Below are 25,781 nucleotides of genomic sequence, written 5' to 3'. Positions count from 1 at the left end.
TCGTCTTCTCTCCATTCCTTTCTCTCTTTCTTTCATTTATTTGTGGTACTGGGGATTAAACCCAGGAGTATTCTACCTCTGAGCTGTACTACCAACCCTTTTAATTCTTTACTTTGAAACACAGTTTTGCTAAGTTATTGCACTTTGGTCTCAGACCTCAAATATTCCTGTCTTAGTCTTCCAAGTACTGCCTAAGGACCATCTAATGTATCCAATACAATCAGGGATGTGGTCCACTTCCAACTTGTCCAAAAATTAAAACAAGCCAGGCATAGTGGTGCATGCCTGTAATACCAGTACTTGGGAGGCTGAGACAGGAGGGTTGCAGGTTCCAGATGAGCCTCAGCAGTTTAGCAAGGCTCTCAGTAACTCAGTAAGGCCCTGTTTCCAAGTAAAAAATAAAATAGGGCTGCAAGTGCAGCTCAGAGGAAGAATGTCCCTGACACCACCAAAGAAGAAAGAGAGAAAGCAAAAAAGCAAGCAAGCAAGCAAACAAACAAACAAACAAAAAAAACCCCAGAAATCTCCTTAAAATATTTAAAGGAAGTGTCTATTCAGTTCAGTTGCCCATTTCTTGATTGGGTTATTTGTTTTGCTAGTGTAGAGTCTTTTGAGCTCGTTGAATATTCTGGATATTAGCCCTCTATCAGAGTGGTGGCTGGTAAAGACTTCTCCCATTCCGTAGGCTTTTCTTTAGGTTCTTGATGGTTTCCTTTGATGAACACAAACTTTTTAGTGCTTTAATTTCCTGTGCTTTGGAGGTCTTGTTGAGAAAGTACTGCCTCTGTCTATATGCTGGAGTGTTGAGCCTATGCTCTTCCCTAATAACTTCACAGTCTCTGATCTAATTTCCAAGTCTTTGCTCCATCTTGAGTTGATGCCTGTGCACAGTGAGAGGTAAGGATTTGTTCCATCTTTCTACAAATGGCCAGCCAGTTCTCCCAGCACCATTTGTTGAAAAGGCTGTCTTGCCAGGCGTGGTGGCACACGCTTGTAATCCCCGCGCTTGGGAGGTGGAGACAGGAGGATTGTGTAGGTTCGAAGCCAGCCTTGCTGGCTTAAGAGACTCTGTTTCCAAATAAAAAAAATGTATAAAATAGGTCTGGGAGTGTAGCCTGGAGGTAGAAGGGCTTCTAGGAACCCCAGTACAACCAAAAAAAAAAAAAAAAAAAAAAAAAAAAAGGCTGTCTTTTCTCCAGCATATGAGTTTGGCCCCTTTGTCAAAGATCAATTGACTATAAGTGTGTGGGTTTGTTTCTGTATCTTCTATTCTGTTTCATTGGTCTGCATGTCTGTTGTGCTAATACCGCTGTTTTTTACTACTATTGCTCTGTGGTATAATTTGAAGTCAGAGATTGTGATGCCTCCTGCATGGTTCTTATTGCTAAAAATTGTTTTGGCTATTCTGGGTCTTCTCTTTCTCCATATAAAATTCATGACAGTTTTTTTCTAGGTTTATGAAGAATGTTGTTGGTATTTTGGTAGGAATTGCATTGAATCTGTAGATCACTTTTGGCAGAGTGGCCATTTTGATGATATTTATTCTGCCTACACTTCACAAAAGAAGAGATACAAATGGCCAATAGGCACATGAAAAAATGTTCAACATCATTAGCCATCAGGAAGATGCAAATCAAAACTACACCGAGATTCCATCTAACCCCAATCAGAGTGGCAAGCATAAAGAAGTCAAACAACAAATGCTGGTGAGGATGTGGGGAAGGAGAAACTCTTTTACACTGTTGGTGGGAGTGCAAACTAGTTCAGCCACTATGGAGATCTGTGTGGAGATTCCTTAGAAAACTGGGAATGGATCCACCATGTGATCCGGCCAAACCACTCCTGGGTATCTTTCCAAAGGGGCTGAAATCAGAGAACTACAGTAACATGTGCATTACCATGTTCATAGCAGCATAATTCGTAATAGCCAAAATACGGAACCAACCTAGGTCTCCATCAACAGATGAATGGATAGCAAAATTATGGGAAATACACACAATGGAATTCTACTCAGCAACAAAGAAGAACAAAATCATGTCATTCACAAGAAGATGGAAAGACCTGGAGAACATTAAGTGAGATCAGCCAAGCACAGAAAGAGAAGGGACATATGTTTTCTCTAATATGCCCAAACTAGGGAGTATTAGGAATAACAGAGGGACTCCAGCTAATGGAGGGGAAACCTCAGCAAAGCTAGAAAGGAAGGGTAGTAGAGGAAGAAGGCTGAGGTTGATTAACTGGAGGAGCTACAATTGAATATGTGTATAACTGTGAATGTAGCATGGTCAACCTGGACCATGTTGTTGGTAGGGGGAAAGGGGAAGCAGTGGTGGAGGGCACCAAGTATTGTGTAAATGTATGCCATTTTCAATATGATCCACATAAAAACATTTAAAGGAAAAATTTAAAAATATATTATAAAGCCAGGCGTGGTGACGCACCCTTGTAATCCACTTGGAAGACTGAGACAGGAAGATCGCACACGTTTGAAGCCAGCCTCAGCTACTTAGTGAGGCTCTCAGCAACTCAGTGAGACCCTGTTTCCAAATAAAGTATAAAATAGATCTGGGGGTACAGCCCAGAGGTAGAAAAGCCCCTGTGTTCCACCCCCAGTACCACACACACACACAAAAAAAAATTACAGAAATTATACTATCTAGTATTTACATTTTTTATGGAGCTAACAACATAGCTAACATTTTTATAAGCCCTTAGAAATCAAAAGAAAAATGCAATGTAAAGCACTATGTTGGTTATAGATCTGCACTGGCACCTCACAGTAACTTGGGCATGCATGTAACTTGTCAGGGGAATGATAAACAGGATCCAGGTGTGGTGCAGTGAGAAGTGTCCTGGAATAGGATTCTGGTGACTAAATTCTAGCTAAGGTCTGCCACTTGATAATCTGTGTGACCTTCAGTATTTCTTGTACCTCAGTCTCCTCACCTGTACAATGACAAAATTAGGTAAAAGTTTCCCTCCAAAAAGTTTTTTTTTTAAATGTTAAGCAATAGAGACTTTTCTTTAAACAAACTCTTCCAAGAAACCCATCATTTCATATAAATAAACTCAGAGCCACTCTTTAGAAAAAAGGTAAGGAATCCAGATGCTTATTTACTTTCTGCCCTCTGATACTTCTGGCAGCCCCCAAGATTTCTCTGAGGGAGCTTTGGGTCTCCACAGAACAGTCTAAAACCTACTGGACTAGATAAAGTGTAAGACCCCCTTCCTGTTCTCCTATGTTCTTATTTCAAAAATACATGTGTTTTCTTCCTTTTTCCTGCCCCTCCCTCTTTTTCTTTTGTGGTACTAGTGCTGGGATTACAAGCATGCACCGACATGCCTGGCTAATATATGCATTTTCAAATGTCCAATAAAAATGTTTATTTTTGGAGCTTTTTTATTGTAAATATAATTTTATTTTTGGTGGTACTGGGAATTGAACCCAGGGGCATTTTTACAAACTCTGCGCTACACTTCTAGCCCTATTTTTTTAAGTCTTTAATTTGAAATGGGGCCTCATTCAGTTGCGGAGGGCCTCTCTAAGTATCTGAGGTTGGCTGCGAACCTGCAATCCTACTGTCTCTGCCTCCCAAGTACTGAGATTACAAGCATGCATCATCATGCCCCACATAAATATAATTTTAAAAACTAGATTAGAAAAAGTTCAGGAAAGCTTTCCAATCCTAAATTATGCTACTTTATTTTAATGCTGCCATAATTAAAGCCAATAATAAGATTAGAGGAGATTTTTTTCTTCTTATATTTTGACTTTTTTCTTTATATAAGTTACTTTTAATTTGGTGTGAATGATTTGAATTTATTTTTCATTTTTATCCTTTTGTGGGAGCACCATTTTAAAGAAATATACATTCACACACACACACACACACACACACACACACACACACACACACAGCAGCACACGGTGTTCTTTTCCAAGAGCTTACTGTGCTCTTAGATCTATTCAATCACCACTGGCAATCAGAATTAAATGACAATCTACCCTCTGGTTAGGAGCTAACTTGCTGCTCTAACCCATCTTTACAAACCTTGCTATATACCCTAATCCTTTCAAATGCAACTGTGACACAAAGTATTACAGACTTTTAAAAACCTGTTCTCTTGAAAAAAATTGTGGAGCATCAGTAACCAGATAGTATTCTCAAATTTCAGTGATCTAGTCCATGGAGTCGTCCCCTATGCACAGTGCTCTGTTTCATGCAGTACATGGCGTTAGCTGGCCAAATCTTTTTTTTTTTTTTCTCCCAATGAATCAGTAGAACAGTAAAGATCTTACTTTTTTTTTAAGCAGTGGCATATCAATGAGGCACAGATGTGTATTCCAACTCTGCATGGATGAGCACACTGTTCAATAGTGCTGGCTCACACGGTATCAGGGCGAGTTATCACTTCCCATGAAGGCACTCTTATCACCAGGGCCCAGAGAGGTGGCTGCAAATCGCAGCCTTTTTATTTTCAAGGCAGTTTTGCTGAACATTCAGGCTTCAAAGATTCACACTTCCAAAACTCTATAAGAGTTTGTGAACGCTCAATTTGCCAAAACTGTTTACAGTGTAATTGGGCACCGTACCTGTGTCCATGAGATAGCGAAGGCGCTTCTCCACCAGCGCGGCACGGGTGTCAATTTGCTTTTGCTCATTCTCTAGTGCTGCCAATTCTCCTACAACATACTGACTGGTGTCTTTGAACCCTTTCTGTTAACGAGAACAAACAGGAAGGGGAAAAAAATCACTTGTAAGTTGCATTTTTCCTTTCTACAAACACTTAGTAAAGCACTTACCTAGAGAACCAAATATACCCTTAGTATCAACCCTTAGTACTAAAAGCAACTCCCTCCTGTGATTTAGCAATTTTTTATATGTGTTATGTATACCAAACCTTTATAAATAGAGAACATATCAGCTGTTTTGTATTATATTTATAATTTCACACCCAGATTTGCAAGATTTAAGAATTTGACACTAAGTTAAAAAAAAATTGTCCTTAGAGTTAAGTCAGAGTTATTTAGGCATGGACAAGAAGAGAATTCTCCCCTTGTTGACTATAAAAATTTTCCTTTAATTCTAAAGTATAATAAACAAAAATAGAGTTTAACTAAGGAATTGATCCTGAGAGAATCAGATTTGTTCTATACAAATACAAAATTAAAGACACACTTTTGGCTTGTATAGGGATTATACCATTTAAAATACTTTTTTAAAAATGATAAATGAAGTTTGTAGCACCTCCAGTTTTCCTTCCAGTTAGTTTCTGTACTTACACATGTCTTTCTATTGTTTTGCCACTAATAATTATAGCTGTAAATTCTAACCTGACAGGTGGTTTCAAACATTGCTACACAGGATTTAATGCAACTAGTACACTGATTCCATTAATCTTCCATTGAGCCAAATTAAAATCTCGATTTGAAAATTTACTTTTCACAGCCATCTGTGTTAAGAAAAATTATCCTTATTAGTTTTATTTGAAATAGTTCTAGAGCACTTAGGCTCTTTTAATATAATATGAACATTTTACTTTCATATTAGAAACTTAAATCATTATAAGCAGGGTTATTATTTATGGTATTGTAACAAAATGGATTAAATAAAGCTTCTTTTAGAATACCTGTTTGCCTTTTGATGTTTCTAGAGCTAAGAGACCCGAGGAGCTGAGAAATGCTGAAGAGCTGCTTACGTGATCACTCTCACTACCACCGCTATTTACCATCAGCACTTATTATTCATTCACAGAAATAAATGTGTACAATCTTTTCCTGTTAAATGCTTTCCTGACATAGAAGCAGACTAATCTATAAGAAGCTACGAGGAATTATCTTTCAGCATTCCTTAAGCAAGAAGCACAACTGAGAATTATGTTAATTATGAGCATATTATGGAATTCTCATGATCAATAACATATCTAACACTAGTTATACTTTATATACCTTATGAACTAGTAAATAATTCGTATTCACATGTGAACTCAATTTATACCACCTAATAGTTAAAGTGATTATGGCAGTTGATAAATTTAAAGTTGAAGTATTTTTAAGAAATCATAAAACTGATAGTTTCCTAGGATAATTTGATTTAAAAAGTTATTGTATTTTAAAAAGATTCATAAAAATAGAAATTCTTCCATTTCAATACCAAATAGAACCAAAAAATAATAAATACTAATGGTAATTTTAAAATCAGGAATATCTGGTGAATGCTTTAAAAACCTGTCTACCAGACAGCACAACATTTTCAAAAGGGACTTTTTCTTTTTTTCAGTTCCATCAAAAAAAATAAAAAAAATAAAAAATAAATGGTAGTTTCAAAAGACAATATAAACAACAAAGACATACAAAACTGGAAGTGATAAGCCACACGCAAACTTTCATTGCTTTTACTGATTAATTCAGTTAAAATATAGTAACAAATTTTTCCTCATCAGATTTCTTAAGTGTAAGTATAAGTGTACTCAATTATTGCATGACTTATAACAAATACTTCAACAGGATATTACCTGTAATGTTCTTTATACTAAGATTTCAGGTCCTTCTAAAAGTAAACTTAAAATGAGTTTTTCAGAGTCCTAAAATGTAGTTGGTAACTCTGAGTTCATTTACAAGGATTTAAAAATCCAATGGATTATTTAAACAATAAAAACAATGGAAATATTTAGACAAACCATAGGTAATAAAAAAAAAACACCATTAAAGAGCTATGCTTCCAAACAAAAATTCAAGTTAAAACTTGTTCTTCCTGCTTCTGTCCTGCAGCTGTCCATCAAAAGCAGCTTCCTCCCTGCGGTCTATCAAATATTTCCCTCACAAATCAATTTTACACATGATCAGCCCATACCCCTACTGAGCTGAACCTCCCCGTTAATTAAGTGAAGAAATTACCATATATATTATATTAATGCAAACATCATTCAGCTAGTAATTCACGGCTGATCTGGATAATGGAAAGGTTGAACACCCATTAACCCAAGCCAACAAAATGGGTTGGCTGAGAAATTCTAGCAGGTCTCATGTGACTTTTCCCTCTAACTGCAGCTCTGCGGTATCTGCTATTGTAATAATTAAAATCCTCCCGGTAGATCAATACTGGAATCTCTTTATGGGAAGTGCCCTGATGGAAATGTCTCAAGGAAGCTGGGGCTGTGGAACTCTGAAAAATTCATTTTTTTTTATCTGACAATTATCACCACACTGCAGACTAATTCAACAGTGCACCCCTCTCACTCTGCTTTGAATGCACTGGAGATTGACATCTTAAAAAACCTAACATCTCATTTTAACAAATAAAGGCACTATTTCCACATACAGTTTGGAATTATCAGCAATCATGAAACCACACAAAAAATTAATATACATTAAGCACTTCATCTTCTGATGGCTTCTTCTGAGTTTCAGTTATCGCTGCCTTCTCCTCATTTCCTTTCTTTGTATCTTCCTGTATTGATCTCCGCCTTTTCATCTCTTAAAAAAAGGAGAGAGACATGTAAAATTATTATAAAGCTTGATATTTGTGTATTGAAATATGGATTTACATTATCAGCGCACACACACACACACACACACACACACACACACACACACACACTATTAAATCATAAGAGGGGAAAACATTTAAAAAAATGTTCCTACCTGGTCTAGTCTCAACATATTGACTGAAAGACTGAAGTTGAGTTTTTCTGACTGTAGAATCCGTGCTGAACACAACAGGACTTCTAAAACATTCTGTTGCTTTATGTAATCGCTCAGTTCGGAGATCTTCTGCACCATTCTAAAAGTAAAACAACTCATGGTACAAGAGTCTTGATCTTATAAACACAAAATTACACATCAGGAAGGCAATTTCTACTAATTTCAGATAACACTGACTTAGGAACTTTAGAAACTCTTTGATAGAAAAAGGATGTTAAAGTACTCTAAACAACTCAAGCGCAAGTCCTGTTGCCTGTAATAAAAATTGGACGACATATAGTTAAAGCCCTGATCAACTCTGATATTTTAGATACTATAAACTCTTGTGTCTTCTCCTGGTGATAGGTATCATTTAAAACCCCTGTTGCCTCCTATTGCCCCCACTATTCTGCCCTTTTGGTTTGTATAGTCCTAAGACTTGTATGACAAGAAGAAATAGTTTCTAATTTTATGCCCATTGAGATAAACCACTAATGCTGGATGAAGGCTAAAAGGTAGGATTATAATACTACCCCACTGAACTGCATTTCATCAGCTATAACTTTCCAAAGCCAGATTTGTAAGTAAGCCCTTTACAGCTAAGGAAACTACAATTATCTTTTCCGGAGCTTCCTATGTTAATACTGGTAACAAATTCAAATGGTTCTATCAACAAGAAATATCCCAGAAGACTGAACCACTGCAGTGTGTGGAAGCTGCAGATACCGAGGTGCTGTGTACCAAACAAATATTTCATTTTATACCTAATCTTTTATTATTTTTATTAAGTGTTTTGAAAGTAAATAGGGAAAGGCTAAGATGCATGACTAATAGCTAAGCCTGCTGAATGCTGAAACTGGTTATCAAAAGCTACCAAGACTTTGCCCTTCCTCTGCATTGAGACAATCGGTAATGAGGGAGCCCTCCAATGGCCTATTCTCTAGCCTCAAGGAGGCCTGGGATACCGAATCCTCAAGGGAAGGTAACAGTTTATCCTTTTCCACAAACACAGAATGCCTCATTTATAAATGTGTAAACTGCATTTTATTAAAAAATAAAATAAAACCCAAACAATGTGAAAGCTACAAGAGAACAGATGGATTCTATATGTTCTTTATAAACACAATTTTCGATATCTTAGCTAAAAAAGATTAATACAAAGGCAGTCTGTTCAAAACATACCTTTTGTTGGAATAACTTTAAAAATGACTGCTTCTGAGCTTTTTAAAAAGCTAAACTAATTTCATCTATGTAGATAATTAAACCATAATGAATGAAATACCTGTTTTATTTTTTAAAGTAATTACATATTTACCATTAATATCATTCTTATAATATCGCAGCTAAGTAGTTAGAATAGAAATAATTTTGACTTTGATTTTTTTTAAAGTGTGAATACTACTGTTATTATAATAACTGCCCAATAGTCTAAAACTCAAGTCTTTACCAAAATAAACAAACATGACTAAATTTTTTTAGGCCTGGCAACATGCTAAAATATCAGTGTGATTAGCTAGCAAATCCCATCTTAAGAAACCTTTTTATGACTAGGGACTTCTGCCACTTTACAAATGTATTCCTCTAAACCCACTAATTCAGTTAGCCTTTTCAATCCATTGTATTATTCTTAGGCCAGCTTCATTCTGCATTAAATCCACTGCAGAAAGCTAAATTGAACGCAAAAAATCAGACCTGATCCAGGCTTCCTTTTGTTCAAAGATAGAGACCAAAAGTCCTCTGTTGCTGCCACACACTTTCATCACCAATTTATAGAAACCGACAATATAGGGAAAAGCAATGAAAGTCATTGTTTTGGGACTTCAAAGCATCTCTGTGTCAGGGGAAGGAAATCCTTTCAGTCAGCGGGGCAATCCCCATAGTCCGCAGGTGGGTGAAAAGTTATACAGGGCAGAAAGTGCCCTAAAGCTAGAGAAATACTAATGGTACACTGTGTGGAAAAGGGGGAAATGTACAGGTCAGATAAGATAACAGTATTCTTATGATGTGACATTTAGGTTTGAAATGCTACTTTAGCTCAGATTCAAATACATGCTAATATCTTAAACACACTTAATTGTATCACCATCTTAAGATGTGATTATTTCTTATAAATAATATAAATTCTAGCTTATTCAAGCAAAAAGCAGAGGTTGACAGGAAAACATGACAGAATTCTCTTGGAAATATCCTTCTTTGAAAAATATGTATACATACAGAACTAAAGAACAGTTTCTTTATACTTTCTACTTTTATTTAAAATAGCAATCAAAAGTAGTAGTTTTGAGTACTGATTACATATTGATATTTAATCTATTGGCCAGTTATTAAAATTCTTATAACTTGATGTGAGCAATTTGATAAGGAATTGTTTTCAGCATTAAAAAGTGCCAGTAGAATCTAGAATATACAGATACTGACTGAGCCAAATATTAAATAAGTTAAGATTTACCTTGATGTCTTGTTCTGAACTCTCAGTTACAGCTCTCTGGACAGCACTGGAGAGTGAACTGGCCACCTGTGGCTGAGCTTCTAGGAGCTTCTTCAGCTTTGAGTCCACCAACTTACTATTTTGTTCTGCTAATATGCAAATACCAGGAATAACAAGTAAGATGTATTTAGATGCATAGGCAACCAGTTTCAGGTGACATAATAAAAACATTACTATTTTTAAAAGAAAGAAGACAAGGACACTAGGGCTGTGAGGTAACATATTAGACACATGCAGAGTCCTCTCTCTCCATATATGTGTGTGTACTTATGTGTATGTGTGTTTGTGTACATATATATATATATATATATTTTCAACCTCAGAATCATTCCTCCTTAATGAAAATAATCAACACACCTAAGAATAACTAAGTTGCACTATAGTTAATAGTAGCTATGTTTATTTGAAAACCCAAGATATATCTGATGTATATATTTATATGAGTAACTGCATAGATTATATATAATAAAAACAAAAAACTAGATATTTAAAAGAGATACATTTGATTTTAAATTATATTATCTTGACATTTCAATTAGTTTAGTATGTTAAACTTACACATATAATGTCATATTAAGACAAATTCTTAACATTATCTCAGTAACATACACACTACTAAAATCCAATGTCAACATGTGTACATATATAACCAGCACTGAATCAGGGTATATGTTTACAAATACCTTCTACTTAGATGGCAGAAATACAATAAAGGTTATCAAGTGCTGGGAATGTATTTAATACAGAAAGTAAAACAAATAAGATACAGCTATAACTTTTAAAAGAAAGCTTCAAATTATTTTTGGTAAGTACATTAATCTTTAATAGTAAGATAGTTCAGAAACAAGTAAAAACACAAATATTTCTACTTTGACAAGCTCATATAAAGCATTTTTTTAATAAAATTGCTATAAAAGCATGCTAACCATTTGCTGAACATTTTTCATAAAGATTAATAACTTTTCTAATTATAATACTCTTAATAAATGCTATTATCATCACTTTCATGCAAATTTGTCAGTTTATATTGCTAGGCTTCTTTTTAAAACAATATCTGATGAACTGTGGTCAAATCAAGATAAAGATTAAAAATTTCTTATTAAAAATTATGACTTTTATATACATATTAAAAAGAATTTTGGAAAATAAAGCAAAGATAAAAATCATAATACATTCTATGTGCTTCCTGATTATAGTCTACATTCCTATTTCTTATTGCTACAAAATAAACCATAGAGCTGAATTGGGAAACCTGTCTATGAACATGCCAATACTTACTGGCATCTTAAAAGCTGTAACAATATATTCATTTCAAACAGAAAGACTGAAATATGATTTCTTTTTTGGTACAAAGTAGAAAAAGAATTTTTTAAAAGTACAAGAGTCAAGCCTATTAGGATTCAAATTAAATAGTATTTTTTAAAAAATCATCCCATGCCGGGCATGGTGGCGCACACTTGTAAATCCCCGCGGCTTGGGAGGTGGAGACAGGAGGATCGCGCAGGTTCGAAGCTAGCCGCCCTGACTTAAGAGACCCTGTTTCCAAATAAAAAGTATAAAACAGGTCTGGGAGTGTAGCCCAGAGGTAGAAGGCCTTCCAGGAACCCCAGTACCACCAAAAAAAAAAAAAAAAAAAAAAAGTCCCACAAGCCAGGTGTGGTGGTACACGCTTGTAATCCCAGCATTTGGGAGGCTGAAACCAGATGATTGTGGTTTGCAGACAGCCTCAGCTACTTAGTGAGGCTCTCCAGAACTTAGTGAGACCCTGTTGCAGAATAAATAATAAAAAATAAGACAGGGGGTGTAGCTCAGAGGTCAAATGACCTGGGTCCCATCCCCAGACCCACAAGAAAGAAAAGAAAAGAAGAGAAAAAAAGAAAAAGAAAGAGAAAGAAAGGAAGGAAGGAAGGAAGGAAGGAAGGAAGAAAAGCAACAAAATAATCACCCACAAAGTTACAATAGCTGAAAGTGGAAACTTTCTCTCGCTTTACCTAAAACATGGGTATTTTTCCTATCTTCCCAATCTACTATAAAATAAGGCCACATGCGTTACTTACTGTCACTAATTTATACTTCCATAAAATAAATGTTAAGGTTTCAATTCTGTATTTTTGGATGGCCTTAGCAGTAAAGGAATATAACTAGTTTCTAACAAATTCTTTGGTGGTAGTTGTGGTGGAGTGGTAGGTAAGCAATAACAATTTTTTTTTTCATAAAGAAAATCAACTGGGCGTGGTGGTGCAGACCTGTCATCCCAGTACTTGGGAGGCTGAGACAGCATGATTATAGGTTCAAGGCCAGCCTCAACAACTTAGCAAGACCCTCAGCCACTTAGTAAGACTCTGATTTATAAATAAAAGCAAATAAACAACAACAACAAACAACAACAACAAAACAAGAGCTAGGGGTGTCACTTAAAGTTAGAATATCCTGCTGGGCGTGGTAGCTCACTCTTGTAATCCCCAAGCTTGGGAGGCGGAGACTGGAGGATTGTGCTGCTTCCTCGCTGGCTTAAGAGACCCTGTTTCCAAATAAAAATATATATAAAAAAAATAGGTTTGGGAGTGTAGCCTGGAGGTAGAAGGGTTTCCAGGAACCCCAGAACCACCAAAAAAAAAAAAAAAAAAAAAGGAAAAAGAAAAAAGAAAAAAAGAAAAAAGGTAGAATATCCCAGGATTCAATTCCCTATATTCCCTCACCGCCTCCCCCAAATCAAGCCTACTCAAGTTCTACAGTATTTAAAAAAGAAGAAAAGGATAGTTCTAATTTTGGGTTAGATATTTAAATTTTTCCTTAAATGTCAGAATTCTCTTGGATTTGCCTTATTTATAAACATACTAACTTCCATCCAGTCATAGTATAATTTAACACTGGGCCATTAGGGAGCTATTGACAAAAGGGCATTGCTTTTCTCTAGTGTTGCTTATGGTTAGGAAGATCCTGGTCAGTTGTCTCTTAGAAAAGTAATAACATGATTTCAAACGGGAGGAAACAAAACAGGTTAGCACTGCAGGGGCATGCCAAGCATAGGGAAGAGAACGTCTGCTGTCATTCTCTTTAGCACTGTACAAAAAAGATAACTATTAGGGACTCCATTTCCTTACTTTTAAGTCTAAAGGGATCACCAACGTTTTGTTTTTGTTTTTGTTTTGTTGTGTGTGTGTTGTATGGGGGATGAAGCCCAGGGGCTTTATACTGCTGAGCTACACTCTCAGCCCTATTTTATTCTTTTATATTCAAACGGGGTCTCACTAAATTGCAAAGGGCCTTGCTAAGTTAAGGCTGGCCTTGAACCTGCAATCCTCCTGTCTCAGCCTCCCAAGTACTGGGATTACAAGTATGTACCACTATGCCCAGCTACCAAAGAGTTTTTATTGCTATAAAAATCAGTTCAGTAATCATTTATGGAACATACGAACTTTTGGATTATTACTTGCTGCTGGCTTATAAAAAAAGTAATGCATATGGGACACCTACTAAAAACCACCAGAGTATCTTTATATTTTCAACAAGAACATACAAAGGTTCATTGCCAATGTGATTCACTTACTAATATGAGATTAATTTAATAGTAGTCTACATAAGTTTTCAGTGTCTTATTGTAACAATTATGTACACATTTATTAGTAATAATATTTAAAGTACTGCAAAACAGTATTATAAATATGATTTTCAATTCTAAATTAAGTCAGAAAATCTGACCCATGATTTAATTACATTTGGGATATATCCTAGATATTCCATAAAACCCATTCAACATCAAACCACAATATTTAAGCAGAGAAAGAAACAAGTTATTGAATAGCTACAAACTGTCTCATATAACATACAACAGTGAATTTTACTAATTAAAAAACACAGCTACAATCTGCTATTCCAATGTTATTGCTATTTTAACATACAATCTAAAACAAAAAAAAAACATGAAATGAATGGAAGGTGGATTTGCTAAATGATTTGTGAGGGCATAAGATACAATAAAACTATAAAATGAACCTATTGTTATTGAGATAATAAAATAAATAGCCATAAAGTTTGCCATGCAGCAGGACACAAAACATTCATAATGTGAAATTACCGGGTATATCAAGGTCACTTTCTAAGTTAGTAAGTTCATCTCCACCTCCTACAACAAAGCCTTCAGGAATCTCCTCGTTAGTATCTATCTCAATATTATCATTTTCATCTGTAGGAACATGTAGCAATAATGTTAGTATATTATTTATATTCTATATTTTCTATCATTTGTCCAAAACACTAAAGAGGAAAAACCAGTATTTCAATGACAGGCATTTAAATTGAGGTCTGATGCAGATAAGCAAGTTAAGAAATCAGTTTTAAGTCACTTTTTCACTATTGGATTAACATTTATATTTTACATTCTTATGTCAAAGGTGAATTATCACATCAAAGCAGATGCAAAGGTTTTGACAATTTGCCACATGCTGTCTCTGAATCACCGAGCTCATTGAGGCCTTGTACTTTAAAGCACAATCTACTAATAATCTAAACATACCAAAATAAATTTGACAAAGTTGTCAAATAGTATTTCTAAATTTCATTTTTATTATTTATTATGTATACAGGCATAATACATAATTACTTATGAACTTGTATGTATTTAAGCCATTTTTGTAAAGATTTTATTGCTTTTATATTAATGAAATGTTATGCATTATGTACAGATTAAGAGACTAAAATTAGTACCTTTATACAAGGAAGGTTCACAAACAACTATGACAATACATCTTGGAAGACTAAAAACCAGAAAATAATTATTTTTCATTCCGGGCGTGGTGCGCATGCTTGTAATCCCAGCATTTGGGAGGCTGAGACCGGAGAATCACGGTTCGTGGACAGCATCAGCTACTTAGTGAGGCTCTCCACAACTTAGTGAGACCCTGTTTCAAAATAAAGAATTAAAAATAAAATAGGGAAGGGGGTATAGCTCAGAGGTTGAATGCCGCTGGGTTCCATCCCCAGACACCCCCCCCCCACACACACACACAAAATAACTACATGGGAATGAGGAAGTATCACACTATCTCTTACATCTTTAATAAAGTATTTTAGGTCAAAATTAATTAGTGAAGTCATTTTTGTAACATCAAAAGTTTTACTATAAGCTGGGCCGGGCATGGAGGCACATGCCTGTAATCCCAGTACTTGGGAGGTTGAGACAGGAGTACTGCAGGTTGGAGGACAGCTTTAGCAAGTAGTGAGACTCTCATCAACCCAGTGAGACCCTGTTTCGAAATAAAAATAAAGTAGGACTGAAGTTGTATCTCAGAGGTGGAATGCCCTTGGGTTCAGTCCCCAGTAGCCCCCCTCCCCAACAAAGAGTTTCACTATATACTTTTTCTCCAAATCCTAATAATAAAATTGGTTAAGTAGCCGGGCATGGTGGCACAGGCTTGTAATCCCAGCATTCCGGAGGCTGAGACTGGATGATTGCGGTTGGAGGACAGCCTCAGCTACTTAGGGAGGTCCTCTGCAACTGAGTGAGACCCTGTTTCAAAATAAAGAATAAAAAACAGGGTTGGGGGTATAGCTCGGGGGTAGAACGCCCCTGGGTTCCATCCCTAGTACCGCAAAAAAAAAAAAAAAAAAGTTAAGTAATTTTGAATTCAGTAATTAGAAAAGGTATAACAATGATCAAATTTGCATATTAGAAGTTTAACTTTAAATTCTGTTGTTGACAAGCAATAGACTGTTTGGAAAAATGGCTGTCTAGACCTGGGAATTAAAGAATGCCCTTAGTACTCTATAATGTATTTTTTATTTTTATTTGGTAACTTTTATTAATAGTAAAGTATTCTGAAGATTTTTTTTCAAATTGAAAAATTCTAGTATTTGTCCCTTTCTGACAGCTTTATGCTTGATTTTTAGATTCCTAAGTAAATACTTATCAATGACATCAATATTAATAATAGTTAACATTTACCAAAGACCTCCCATCTAATGTGTAAGTAATTTAAAGAAGAAAACAAGGAAAAAAGATTGAGAAATGACCTCCACAGGGGGAGGCACAGAGACATAAACATTGCTAAATGCTTTCAAAGAAACAGCTATGCCATTTTACTTGGCACTTAGCACAGCCAGTTCACTGTTTTCGTAAATGTGAGCATCTTCGATCCCACTGTCCTAAAATATTCTTTTCTAAATAATTTTATAGCTGAGCAAATGAATTAACCAATACTTACTTAGTGCTGTGAAGGTGTTCAGAATACTTCTTCAGCATTACTCTGTGTCAGAGACAATTTACTTTCACAGTTTTCAACTTCCACTGTTTATTTTTAAAATATTTTTATTGGTGCATTGTACTTATACATTCTTTTTGTTTTTTTCCTTCAGTACTGGGGATGAAACCCAGAGGCATTCTACCTTTGAGCTACACCCCAGCCCTATTTTTTATTCTTTATTTTGGAATAGAGTCTCGCTGAGTTGAACAGGACTTCACTAAATAGCAGCTAAGGATGTCCTTGAACAGCAATCCTCCTGTCTCAGCCTCCCGAATGCCGGGATTGCAAGTGTGCACCACCATGCCCAGCTTAGTCGCACATCTTAATGGAGTACAAGATGACAGAGGCACACATGCACACATCAACCATTTAGCCCGTCCCCAATTCCCGTCCTATTCCACCCCTCCCTCCTTCTCATGTTTGGCTTAGTGATTGATATGTTTGTGAATGTACACCACGTGCATTAGGGAACCCTCTCAGTTAGGCCGCCTTATTTGCTCTTCTATAGTTTCTCCTCCTTTGTTTAGAGTTCCTCCTGACACCCTTTTCCTCCCAAACTTCTGAATATCAGGGAGAACATCTAATTTTTCACTTTTTGGACCGAGCAATCTCAATTAGCATAATATTCTCCAGTTCCATCCATTTCCCCGTAAATGACATAATTTTGTTCTTCTTTATGGCTCAGTAAAATTCCATTGTATACATATCTCATAGTTTTGTAATCCATTCATCTGTTGATGGACATCTTGGCTGGTTCCATAGTTTGGCAATTGTGAATTGTATGGCTATGAACATACATACACATGCATTAGTTTGGTAGTTTGGTTTCCATTCTTTTGGGTAGATACCCAGGAGTGGTATTGCTGGGTCAAATGGTAGGTTCGTTTCCATTCTTCCGAGGATTCTCCATACTGTTTTCCAAAGTGGTTGCACTAATTTGCAATCCCACCAACAATGTCTTAGAGTTCCCACTTCTCCACATCCTTGCCAGCATTTGTTGTTGTTTGTGTTTTTTAATGACTGCTATTCTAGTTTATTACTGACCCTAGTTAACCTAGAGCAAAACATTAATTTGTTACTTAATAAATGTCCACTGTGTACTGTATAAGCAATTTAGTGTGAAACACTAAGCTAGATGTTGAGAAGATACCAAGTCCTGTAAGACATTTGGTCCAAAAGGAATAAATTGAAGTGATTACAATACCATGTAGGATGAGCATTATGGGGTAAAAAATAAGGTACTGAGCAAACACAAAAGATAAAAAGATTATTCTTTGCCAGTGACACCAGGAATTCTTTGTTGGAGGCACTAGCCTTTAAATCATGTCTTGAGAAAAGTATAGGATTTCCAGAAGTACAATGAAAGGAGGGTATCACAGGCATGAAAGTAGGAAGGGCTAGGCTATGTTCAGAGAATGGCATAAAGTCCTACTTGGGTCAAGCATACTTACAGGGAAATAAAAGGAGGTAAAATTTGAAAGGCAAAACTGTAGAGAGCCCAGAAGGACAGAATGGGAAGTTTCAAGTTTATGTGGTAGAAATGGAGAGACATTGGTGCTCTAACATGATCAGCACTCTGCTTTAGAAGATTAACCAGCTTTTACCCAGATTGTTTCATTGTAACTGGTTTTAAAGTATGTATAATTTATTAAGCAGTAATAGAAGAACTGAAGGTTATATCTTTTATAAATTAGAGCTGCTTCATTATTATTCCTACACTATCATTCTTGCTTTTATTTTCATAGGCCTTTTTCTGTGAAGAAAATAGTGGTCTAAGAATTGTGCAAAGGAATCCACTATGCATGTGATATCACCCTTCATGTAAAATTGCTGACTTTATGTGTTGGACTAGAGATCGAAAAGGCTGGAGGCAGGAAATCCAGGTTGGGTTGTATTACAATCTCTAGGTAAGCAGTATGGAGATTCTACCCCAGAATAAAAGAATTGGAAGTGGGTATGACAAGACTTTAAAATCAACTCAGTATTGGGTTGTGGAGAACGGATACCAGAGTAAGAGTGAAGTAGACATCCTCATTGACTCTCCAACCTGAGTACTAGAACGTGGCAATGCTGTGAAAATAAATAGTTACATACAGAAATATGGTTGGAGATGTGTATTTTCGGGTACTGGGAATATGCAGAAAATTGTGCCTCCTTTTCTTATTGATTTATATAGTGCAAGGTTCCTATATAATGGTAAATATATACCATTCATTCTATTTCCAAGCTAAATAGAACCTCTAGCTACACTACTACTCACCACTGGTGGTGAGTGGGTTAATTCAGTGTTTATTTATGTACTGCTAACTTTAGATAAAAAGATTACAACTTGGGAGAGCAAACATAAAAACTGACCTATATATAAGCTCAGATCTTCTTAAGAATGAATTTCTAGCCAGGTGTGGTGGGGCATGCCTGTAATCCCAATACTTGGGAGTCTGAGATAGAAGGACCACAAGTTTGAGACCAGCCTCAGAAACTCAGGCCCTCAGCAATTTAGCAATACCGTTTGAAAATAAAACAGAGCTGGGGGTGTAGCTCAGAGGTAGGATACTCCTGGATTAAATTCTCAGTAGCACACATGCATACATGCACACAGACAAAGAGAAACACACACACACACACACACACACACACATACATACACACACTGAATGAATTTCGTCTTTCTTTTTATTCAATAACCTCAGATTTACAATGAACCTTGGATTATTTTCAGCAGCTAATATTATACATTTCCTAACACTTGTGGAAACATTCTAAAGCATTCAAGCACAACTAAAGTGTGTGTGTGTGTGTGTGTGTGTGTGTGTGTGTGTGTGTTTAAGCATCTTACATAAACATAAATAGAGATAGATACAGATATCTTTTGGTGGGGAAGAAATACTGGGGATTGGACACAGGGATGTTCTACCTCTGGGCTATATGCCTACACCTTTTTATTTTTTTGAAACAGGGACTCACTATGTTGCTGAGGGTCTTGCTAAATTGCTGAGGCTGACCTACAGCCTGCAATCCTCCTGTTTCAACTTCCCAAGTACTGAGATTACAGGCATGTGCCACCTGGCCGTACTGATACAGATATCTTTATGTCTAGCCATTGAAAACCCAGGAGGTAAGCAGGCAGAAAGTAAACCAGAGATTCATTTTGTAACTGAAGTTGTTTTTTAAGTATGGCATGCAATATGTGTGCAAGAAAAGGTAAAAGAAGATTAGATATAGATTAAAATATGAAAAATGCATTCCAGTTGACACTGTACAAAAACAGAAATCCTAAGAGTATGATTAGTAGCAGAGCAATATGGCCAATCTTAACATTTTTCCTACACAGATAAATTGAATGAAACCAGGATATCCGGAGTAACCAAAAGAATATCTACAATGCTAAAAAAAGGAAACAGGTAATCATTAAAATATATATTCAGAAAAAAATTCAAAAAACATACTCAGAAAAAAATATTGCTTACACTATGATTTTCTCAATATTCTTATCAAAGGCCTCCATAAAATTTACGACCTTTTATTCCCCCAAGTACTTGGGCTTGAACCCAGGACACATGCTAAGCAAGCACTATATCTTCAACCCTTTTTATGAAGAGACAGAGTCTCAAGTTCCCCAGACTGGTATGAATTTGCAATCCTCCTGCCTCAGCCTCTCAAGTAGCTAGAATTACAGGCATGTGCCACCACACCAGGATAAATCCACAACTTGTAAAATCCTATAAAAATCAAACAAAAATAGAAAACACAACAAATGTTATACAGTAATGTAACCAATGTTATATTACTAATAAAAGATAAAAATTATTGAAGGTCTATAGGATTTTATTTTGGCTCAGCCGCTTTCCTTCACTCGTTCATTCATTTTTGGCTCTAGGGATTGAACCCAGGGACATTCTAACTCTGAGCTACATCTCTAGCCCTTATTTATTTTTTTTGTTTTGAAACAAGTTCTTGCTAGGTTGATGAGATTCTTGCTACATTGCTGAAACTGTCATTGAACCTGTGATCCTCCTGTCTCAGCCTCTCACATTGAGATTACAGGTTTATACCAATCCACCCAGCCTTATTTTTCTTTCTATTTTTTTTTTGTTTGTTTGTTTTATGTGGCATTGGGGATTAAACCCAGAGGTACTCCTCTACTCAGCTACATCCCCAGCCCCCTCTTTTACTAGGGATTGAACCCTGGGTGCTTTTCCCCTGATCGACACCAACCCTTTTTATTTTTTATTTTGAAACATGGTCTAGAGAAGTTACTGAGAGGTGACCTCAAACCTACAACCCTTCCACTTCAGCTTATCTCTAGCTGTGTGTGTGTGTGTGTGTGTGTGTGTGTGTGTGTGTGTGTTTCTGGAACTTGAACCCAGGGGCATTTGTAACCTCTGAGCTGAACCCCCAGTCCTCTTATTTTTTGTTTTGAAACAGGGTCTTGCTAGGTTGCTCTTCCTGACTCAGCCTCCCAAGTACTAGAATTACAAGGGTGTGCGACCATGCCTGGCTCCTATCTCCAGCTTTTTAAAATAATTTCTGGACAAGGTTTAACCAGGTTGATGAAGCTGGCTTCAAATAGCCTCCCAAGCTGCTATGATTATAGATGTGGCTGGCAGCTCAACAAATTTAGTTAAATCTCTTTGCCATAACTGAAATAATAAAGATCATGTAGGCACACAGATATTCTCATGAATACAATAAAAAAGTATTTTCTTTATTCATTTGAAATGCAAAACAGATTATTTAAAGTCAAAAGTAGGCAAAAATGTCAGTTTAAATTTAAGTTTTAATTTAAATTTAACATAACTCAAATGAAAGGGATAAATTATAGAATAACATTATAAAATATGAAATAAGTTGGACATGGTGGTACATGCCTATAATCCAGTTACTTGGGCGGCTGAGGCAGGAGGGTCTCAAGTTTGAGTCTAGCCTGGTTAATTCAGTGACATCCTGTCTCAAAAAAGAAAGGAAAAGGGGCTGGAATGGATCTTGGTGGTGAAGCACCCCGGGTTCAATCCCTCATACTGGAAAAAAGTTAAAAATACGTAATAAATAAAATATTATTATATATAACATATATGTGCTATGACATGTAGTATCATCTTAAAGCAAGGCAGCTACCACCTTTCTTGCAAATGTATTTTTGAATCACTATTTGTAAAAAATAGTGATTCATGAATAAATTTTAATAAGTCCCCAAGGTATAAATTCAGGCTTTATTTTCCGACGATACTATAATAAAACTAAAAACAAAAACACTTAACTTTGCCTCCCAACACCTACACCTTGCCAAGTAAGATAAAATAAAATGAATCCATGGTTTTGTCACATAGAATAGGATTTAAAAATGAGGCCAATATGGGTGTGTAACTACAAAATAATGCAGAAATTGAAGAAAAAAAACCACGTACAATACACCACGATATCACCCAATTCTCTCATAAGCCCTACACGGATGTCAAATGGAGGATTAGTAAAGCATGTAAAATCTAAGACGGGTATATTCTGTTCTTTATACATGAATTAAACTATTTCTGGCTTTAACAGGATGAAAGCAGGTTGCTTGAAAACATGACTTAGATACCTTACGTGTATTTTCTATGGACACTATGACGTTGAAGATAACTCACCCCAAACTTATAAGTTTCCTGTTCTCACTGAGGCTGGCTGCTGCTCGAGAACATAGACACGTGAGCTTTTTAAAATGAGTTCAAGCAGTGGCCGCTGTGATGGTAATATCCATCGCATCCTCCAGGCTGTGCATCCTGCTCATTACGTCAAGCCTCCTCTTCTTTGTCACTCTGGACCACTGCTTCTAAAATTCTCCCACCTTAGTACTCCATTGGGTATTTTCAATTTATTTCTCCCTCTTCCCTTCACATTACACCCTAGCAAAACTTTTCTCAGACCTGATGATTTATACTAGCTATTCTTCTCCTTGACTTATAAACCTCACCAGGATCATTTTACTTAGAAATTAAACTCTCATGAGCCCAAGTGATTTTATTTATTTATTTATTTATTTATTTATTTATTTATTATTATTATTATTATTTTTTGCATTCTACCTCTGAGCTACACCCCCAGCCCTATTTTTAATTCTTTATTTTGAAACAAGGTCTCACTGAGTTGCCAAGGGCCTCACTATGTAGCCGAGGCTGTCTTCGAACTGCAATCCTCCTGTCTCAGCCTCCCAACCAAGTTAATTTTGAACTTGCTATGTAAGAGTCTGCGAAGTACAGGCTGGTGCAAAATCCAGCCTCCGGCCTAGATAACAGCTATGCCCATTCATTTAAATATTGCTCCCAGCTAATTTTAGGCTGGGCTATAAGAGCAGAGCTGAGCAGTTGGGACAGAGACTATACGGCCTGCAAAACCTAAAGCATTTACTGTGTCCCTTTCCAGGAAACTTGCTGAGTAGAGGCTTGGCATAGTGGCTGGCAGTGCTCAATAAGTAAGTACATTTGTATGAATGGTTTGAATTTCAGGCAGAACTTTTATCATATCCTTTTTCTTAAACGTCTCTCCCCAACTCCCAGTTTTAATATCTATAGCCTTAGGCCTCGAGCCCAGGGCAGACAGTCTGATCCATATTCTTTCATAAATGCAGGCTCAAACCCATTTACTGAGGCCAGGGAGAAGACCAGCTCTATTTGTCTTAGGTCAGCTTGGTTTTCATAAAGAGTCTAACATCTCAGGAGATGGAGGCCAGCCTGGGCAACTTAGTAACACCCTGACTCACAATAAAATTTTTAAAAGGCTCAGTGGTAAGAGTGCTTGCCTAGCATGCATGAGGCCTAGGTTCAATTCCTAGTACTGAAAAAAAAAAATCTACCCTCTGACACATGGCTGCTTCCAATATCCAAGGCATGCTGCGTCCTATTCCAGAAATAGGCTGGTCACTCTGGACTCGTTATGGGAACAGCAGATTCTGATAAGTGACCTGCCAAACCCGGCCCCTCTTTATTTCCCCTGGCTCTATGTTCTCCTTTCTGTCAGCTCCACCGATTCAATCCTCTCTGTCTTTTATCTGTTTTATTGAATAATACAAAATTCAGGTCTTTGCTTTCCCTCATTGAAAAGAAGATATCCATTCTTTGGGTTGCAATACTGACAAAGTCTCTTTCCTTAGTCTAGTCCTGATATACTCTCAACTAGAGTTGCATTATAAAAATAGGAGCAACTACATAGCTACTCTATGCCATACCACCAATTACTATGTTTTATTATTTATTTACTTTTTGTGGTACTGGGGATTGAACCCAGGGGTGCTCTACAACTAAGCTACAACCTCAGCCCTTTTCATTTATTTTTTGTGGTACTGGATATTGAACACAGAAGCATTCTACCACTGAGAAACCTCTCAGCTCTATTTTTGCATTTTGAAACAGGGTCTCATTAAGTCACTAAGGATGGCCTCCCACCTGTAATCCTCCTGTGTCTTTGCCTCTTTATTTTTTATTTTGAGACAGGTCTTACCACTAAGTTACTGAAGTTGGTCTTGAACTTGCAATCCTCCTGTCTCAGCTTCCCAAGTACTGGGATTAGACATATGCCACTCCACCAGCTTAATTACAACTTTTTAATTCTTAGCTTTCCTAGAGTTTACAGTTCACTTACCATTGGCTCCCTATTCACCACCATAACCCCAGTACTAGAGAGGCTGAGACAGAAAGATTGCAGATTCAAGACCAGCCTTAGCAATTTAGCAAGGCTCTCAGTAACCTAGTGAGACCCTGTTTCAAGAACAAAGACTAAAAGAAATGACTGGGGGTACAGCTCAGCAGTAGAACACCCCTGGGTCCAGTCCAACCCCTAGTAACACACACAGACACACAGACACACACACACACACACGAAAAAGAGAAGAGGAAGAGGGGGAGGGAGGGAGGGAAAGAGAGAGAACACAGTAACAACCCTGAATGGTAGGAGTCAAGAAGGTAAGATGAAGGATTTAAGTACAATAGCCAATGTTCTGAGAAGTATAGAGGGACAGACACACAGCTGTTTGGGGAAGAAGCTTTAAATTTTGTGTGATGGAAGGTTAGATGTCATAGGTATTAGTTAGAATTCTGGAACAGTAAGCTTTTAATATAAGAAATGCATGAGAAATAAGAGCAATAGGTTTCAGTTTACTTTGAAGAGCTTACACTGGCCAGGGGAGCTGTGTCTGCCCCGCCCTCTCAGTCCCACTCGAGTCCTTACTTGCCTCCTCTTCAAGGTGATCTTTCTATTCTAAGATTAACTCAGGACAAGTACCTGGCATGTTCTGATAGATAAATAGGTGATATGCCTTTGAAATAAAAGGCCTATGGGCCTCTTAAGTATACTCCCATTAAATAAAAATGTTCTAAATTTAAGATGATAAAAACTGAGCACTGAGAAGTAAAATTAAAATTCTCTTTATGGATATATATAGTCGCTTATCCCAACATTAAGCTTAGAATAATCTCTGCAGATATTGAAAAAGACTCTGAGAGTAAGGAGAATAAGGAGACTAAAAAGACAACGATACAGAACTTATTTGAAATTTTTAACATATCAGGCTATAATATAAAGGCTACCTTTATTTGGTGCTGGAGATTGAAGCCAGGGGCATTCTACCTCTCAGCTACACTCTGATTCTTTCTTTCTTTTTTTTTTTTTTTGCAGGTCTGGGGATGGAACCCAGGGGCATTTGACCTCCGAGCTACACCCCCATCCCTATTTTTTATTCTTTATTTTGAAACCGGGTCTCACTGAGTTGCAAAGGACCTCACTAAGTAGCTGAGGCTGTCCGCGAACCGCAATCCTCTGGTCTCATTCTCCCAAATGCTGGGCTTACAAGTGTGCGCCACCACACCCGGCTTGATTCCTTCTCAATTTCTATTTTGAGACAGGGTCTTGCTAAGTTGCTGAGGCTAGTCTTGACCTTGTGATCCTCCTATTTTAGCCTCTTACGTACTGGGATTACATGTGTGTGTCACTACTCAGGAAAGCTACTTTTTATGTTTTTTATTTTTTGAAGATTTAAAGAAATTTATTAGAAAGATAGAAATACAGAAAATAGAAATACAGCTCCCTTCCAGACTGGCATGGAGGGGTGACTCGAAATGAATACACCCGGAAAGCTACTTTTTAAAGCTTTCATTCATCAGGCATGGTGGTATATGCTTGTAACCTCTGTACTTGGGAGGCTGAGACAGGAGGACTGCAGGTTTGTGGCCAGCCTCAGCTACTTAGTGAGGCCCTCTACAACTTAGACTCTGTTTCAAAATAAAGAATAAAAAAAGTAGGCCTGAGAGTGTATCTCGGAGGTAGAATGCCCCTCGGTTCAATCCCCAGTTCAGAAAACAAAACAAAACAAAACAAAACAAAAAGATCTCACTCAAAA

At 36.8% G+C, this 25,781-nt stretch overlaps 1 protein-coding gene across 10 annotated transcripts in view; it reads right to left on the bottom strand.

Annotated features, from left to right (window-relative positions):
* The window catches only part of EHBP1 (EH domain binding protein 1), a gene marked incomplete at both ends in the record, with an annotated part of 344,370 nt that overhangs the window by 48,878 nt on the left and 269,711 nt on the right, over positions 1-25,781 (bottom strand). For 4 of the 10 annotated variants that reach the window (XM_080711874.1, XM_080711876.1, XM_080711883.1 and 1 more), the window contains 5 exons: positions 4,595-4,718; positions 7,371-7,477; positions 7,646-7,784; positions 10,134-10,258; positions 14,251-14,358. In XM_080711874.1, the coding sequence (XP_080568000.1) occupies positions 4,595-4,718; positions 7,371-7,477; positions 7,646-7,784; positions 10,134-10,258; positions 14,251-14,358 (603 nt within the window). The remainder of the gene's footprint in view (positions 1-4,594; positions 4,719-7,370; positions 7,478-7,645; positions 7,785-10,133; positions 10,259-14,250; positions 14,359-25,781) is intronic. The other 6 variants (XM_080711880.1, XM_080711881.1, XM_080711882.1 and 3 more) reach the window with 2 other exon arrangements.

The sequence above is a fragment of the Muscardinus avellanarius genome, assembly GCF_963383645.1.
Source record: "Muscardinus avellanarius genome assembly, chromosome: 15".
In the NCBI taxonomy this organism is placed as follows: domain Eukaryota; kingdom Metazoa; phylum Chordata; class Mammalia; order Rodentia; family Gliridae; genus Muscardinus; species Muscardinus avellanarius.
This window is presented reverse-complemented; position numbering and strand designations above follow the sequence as displayed.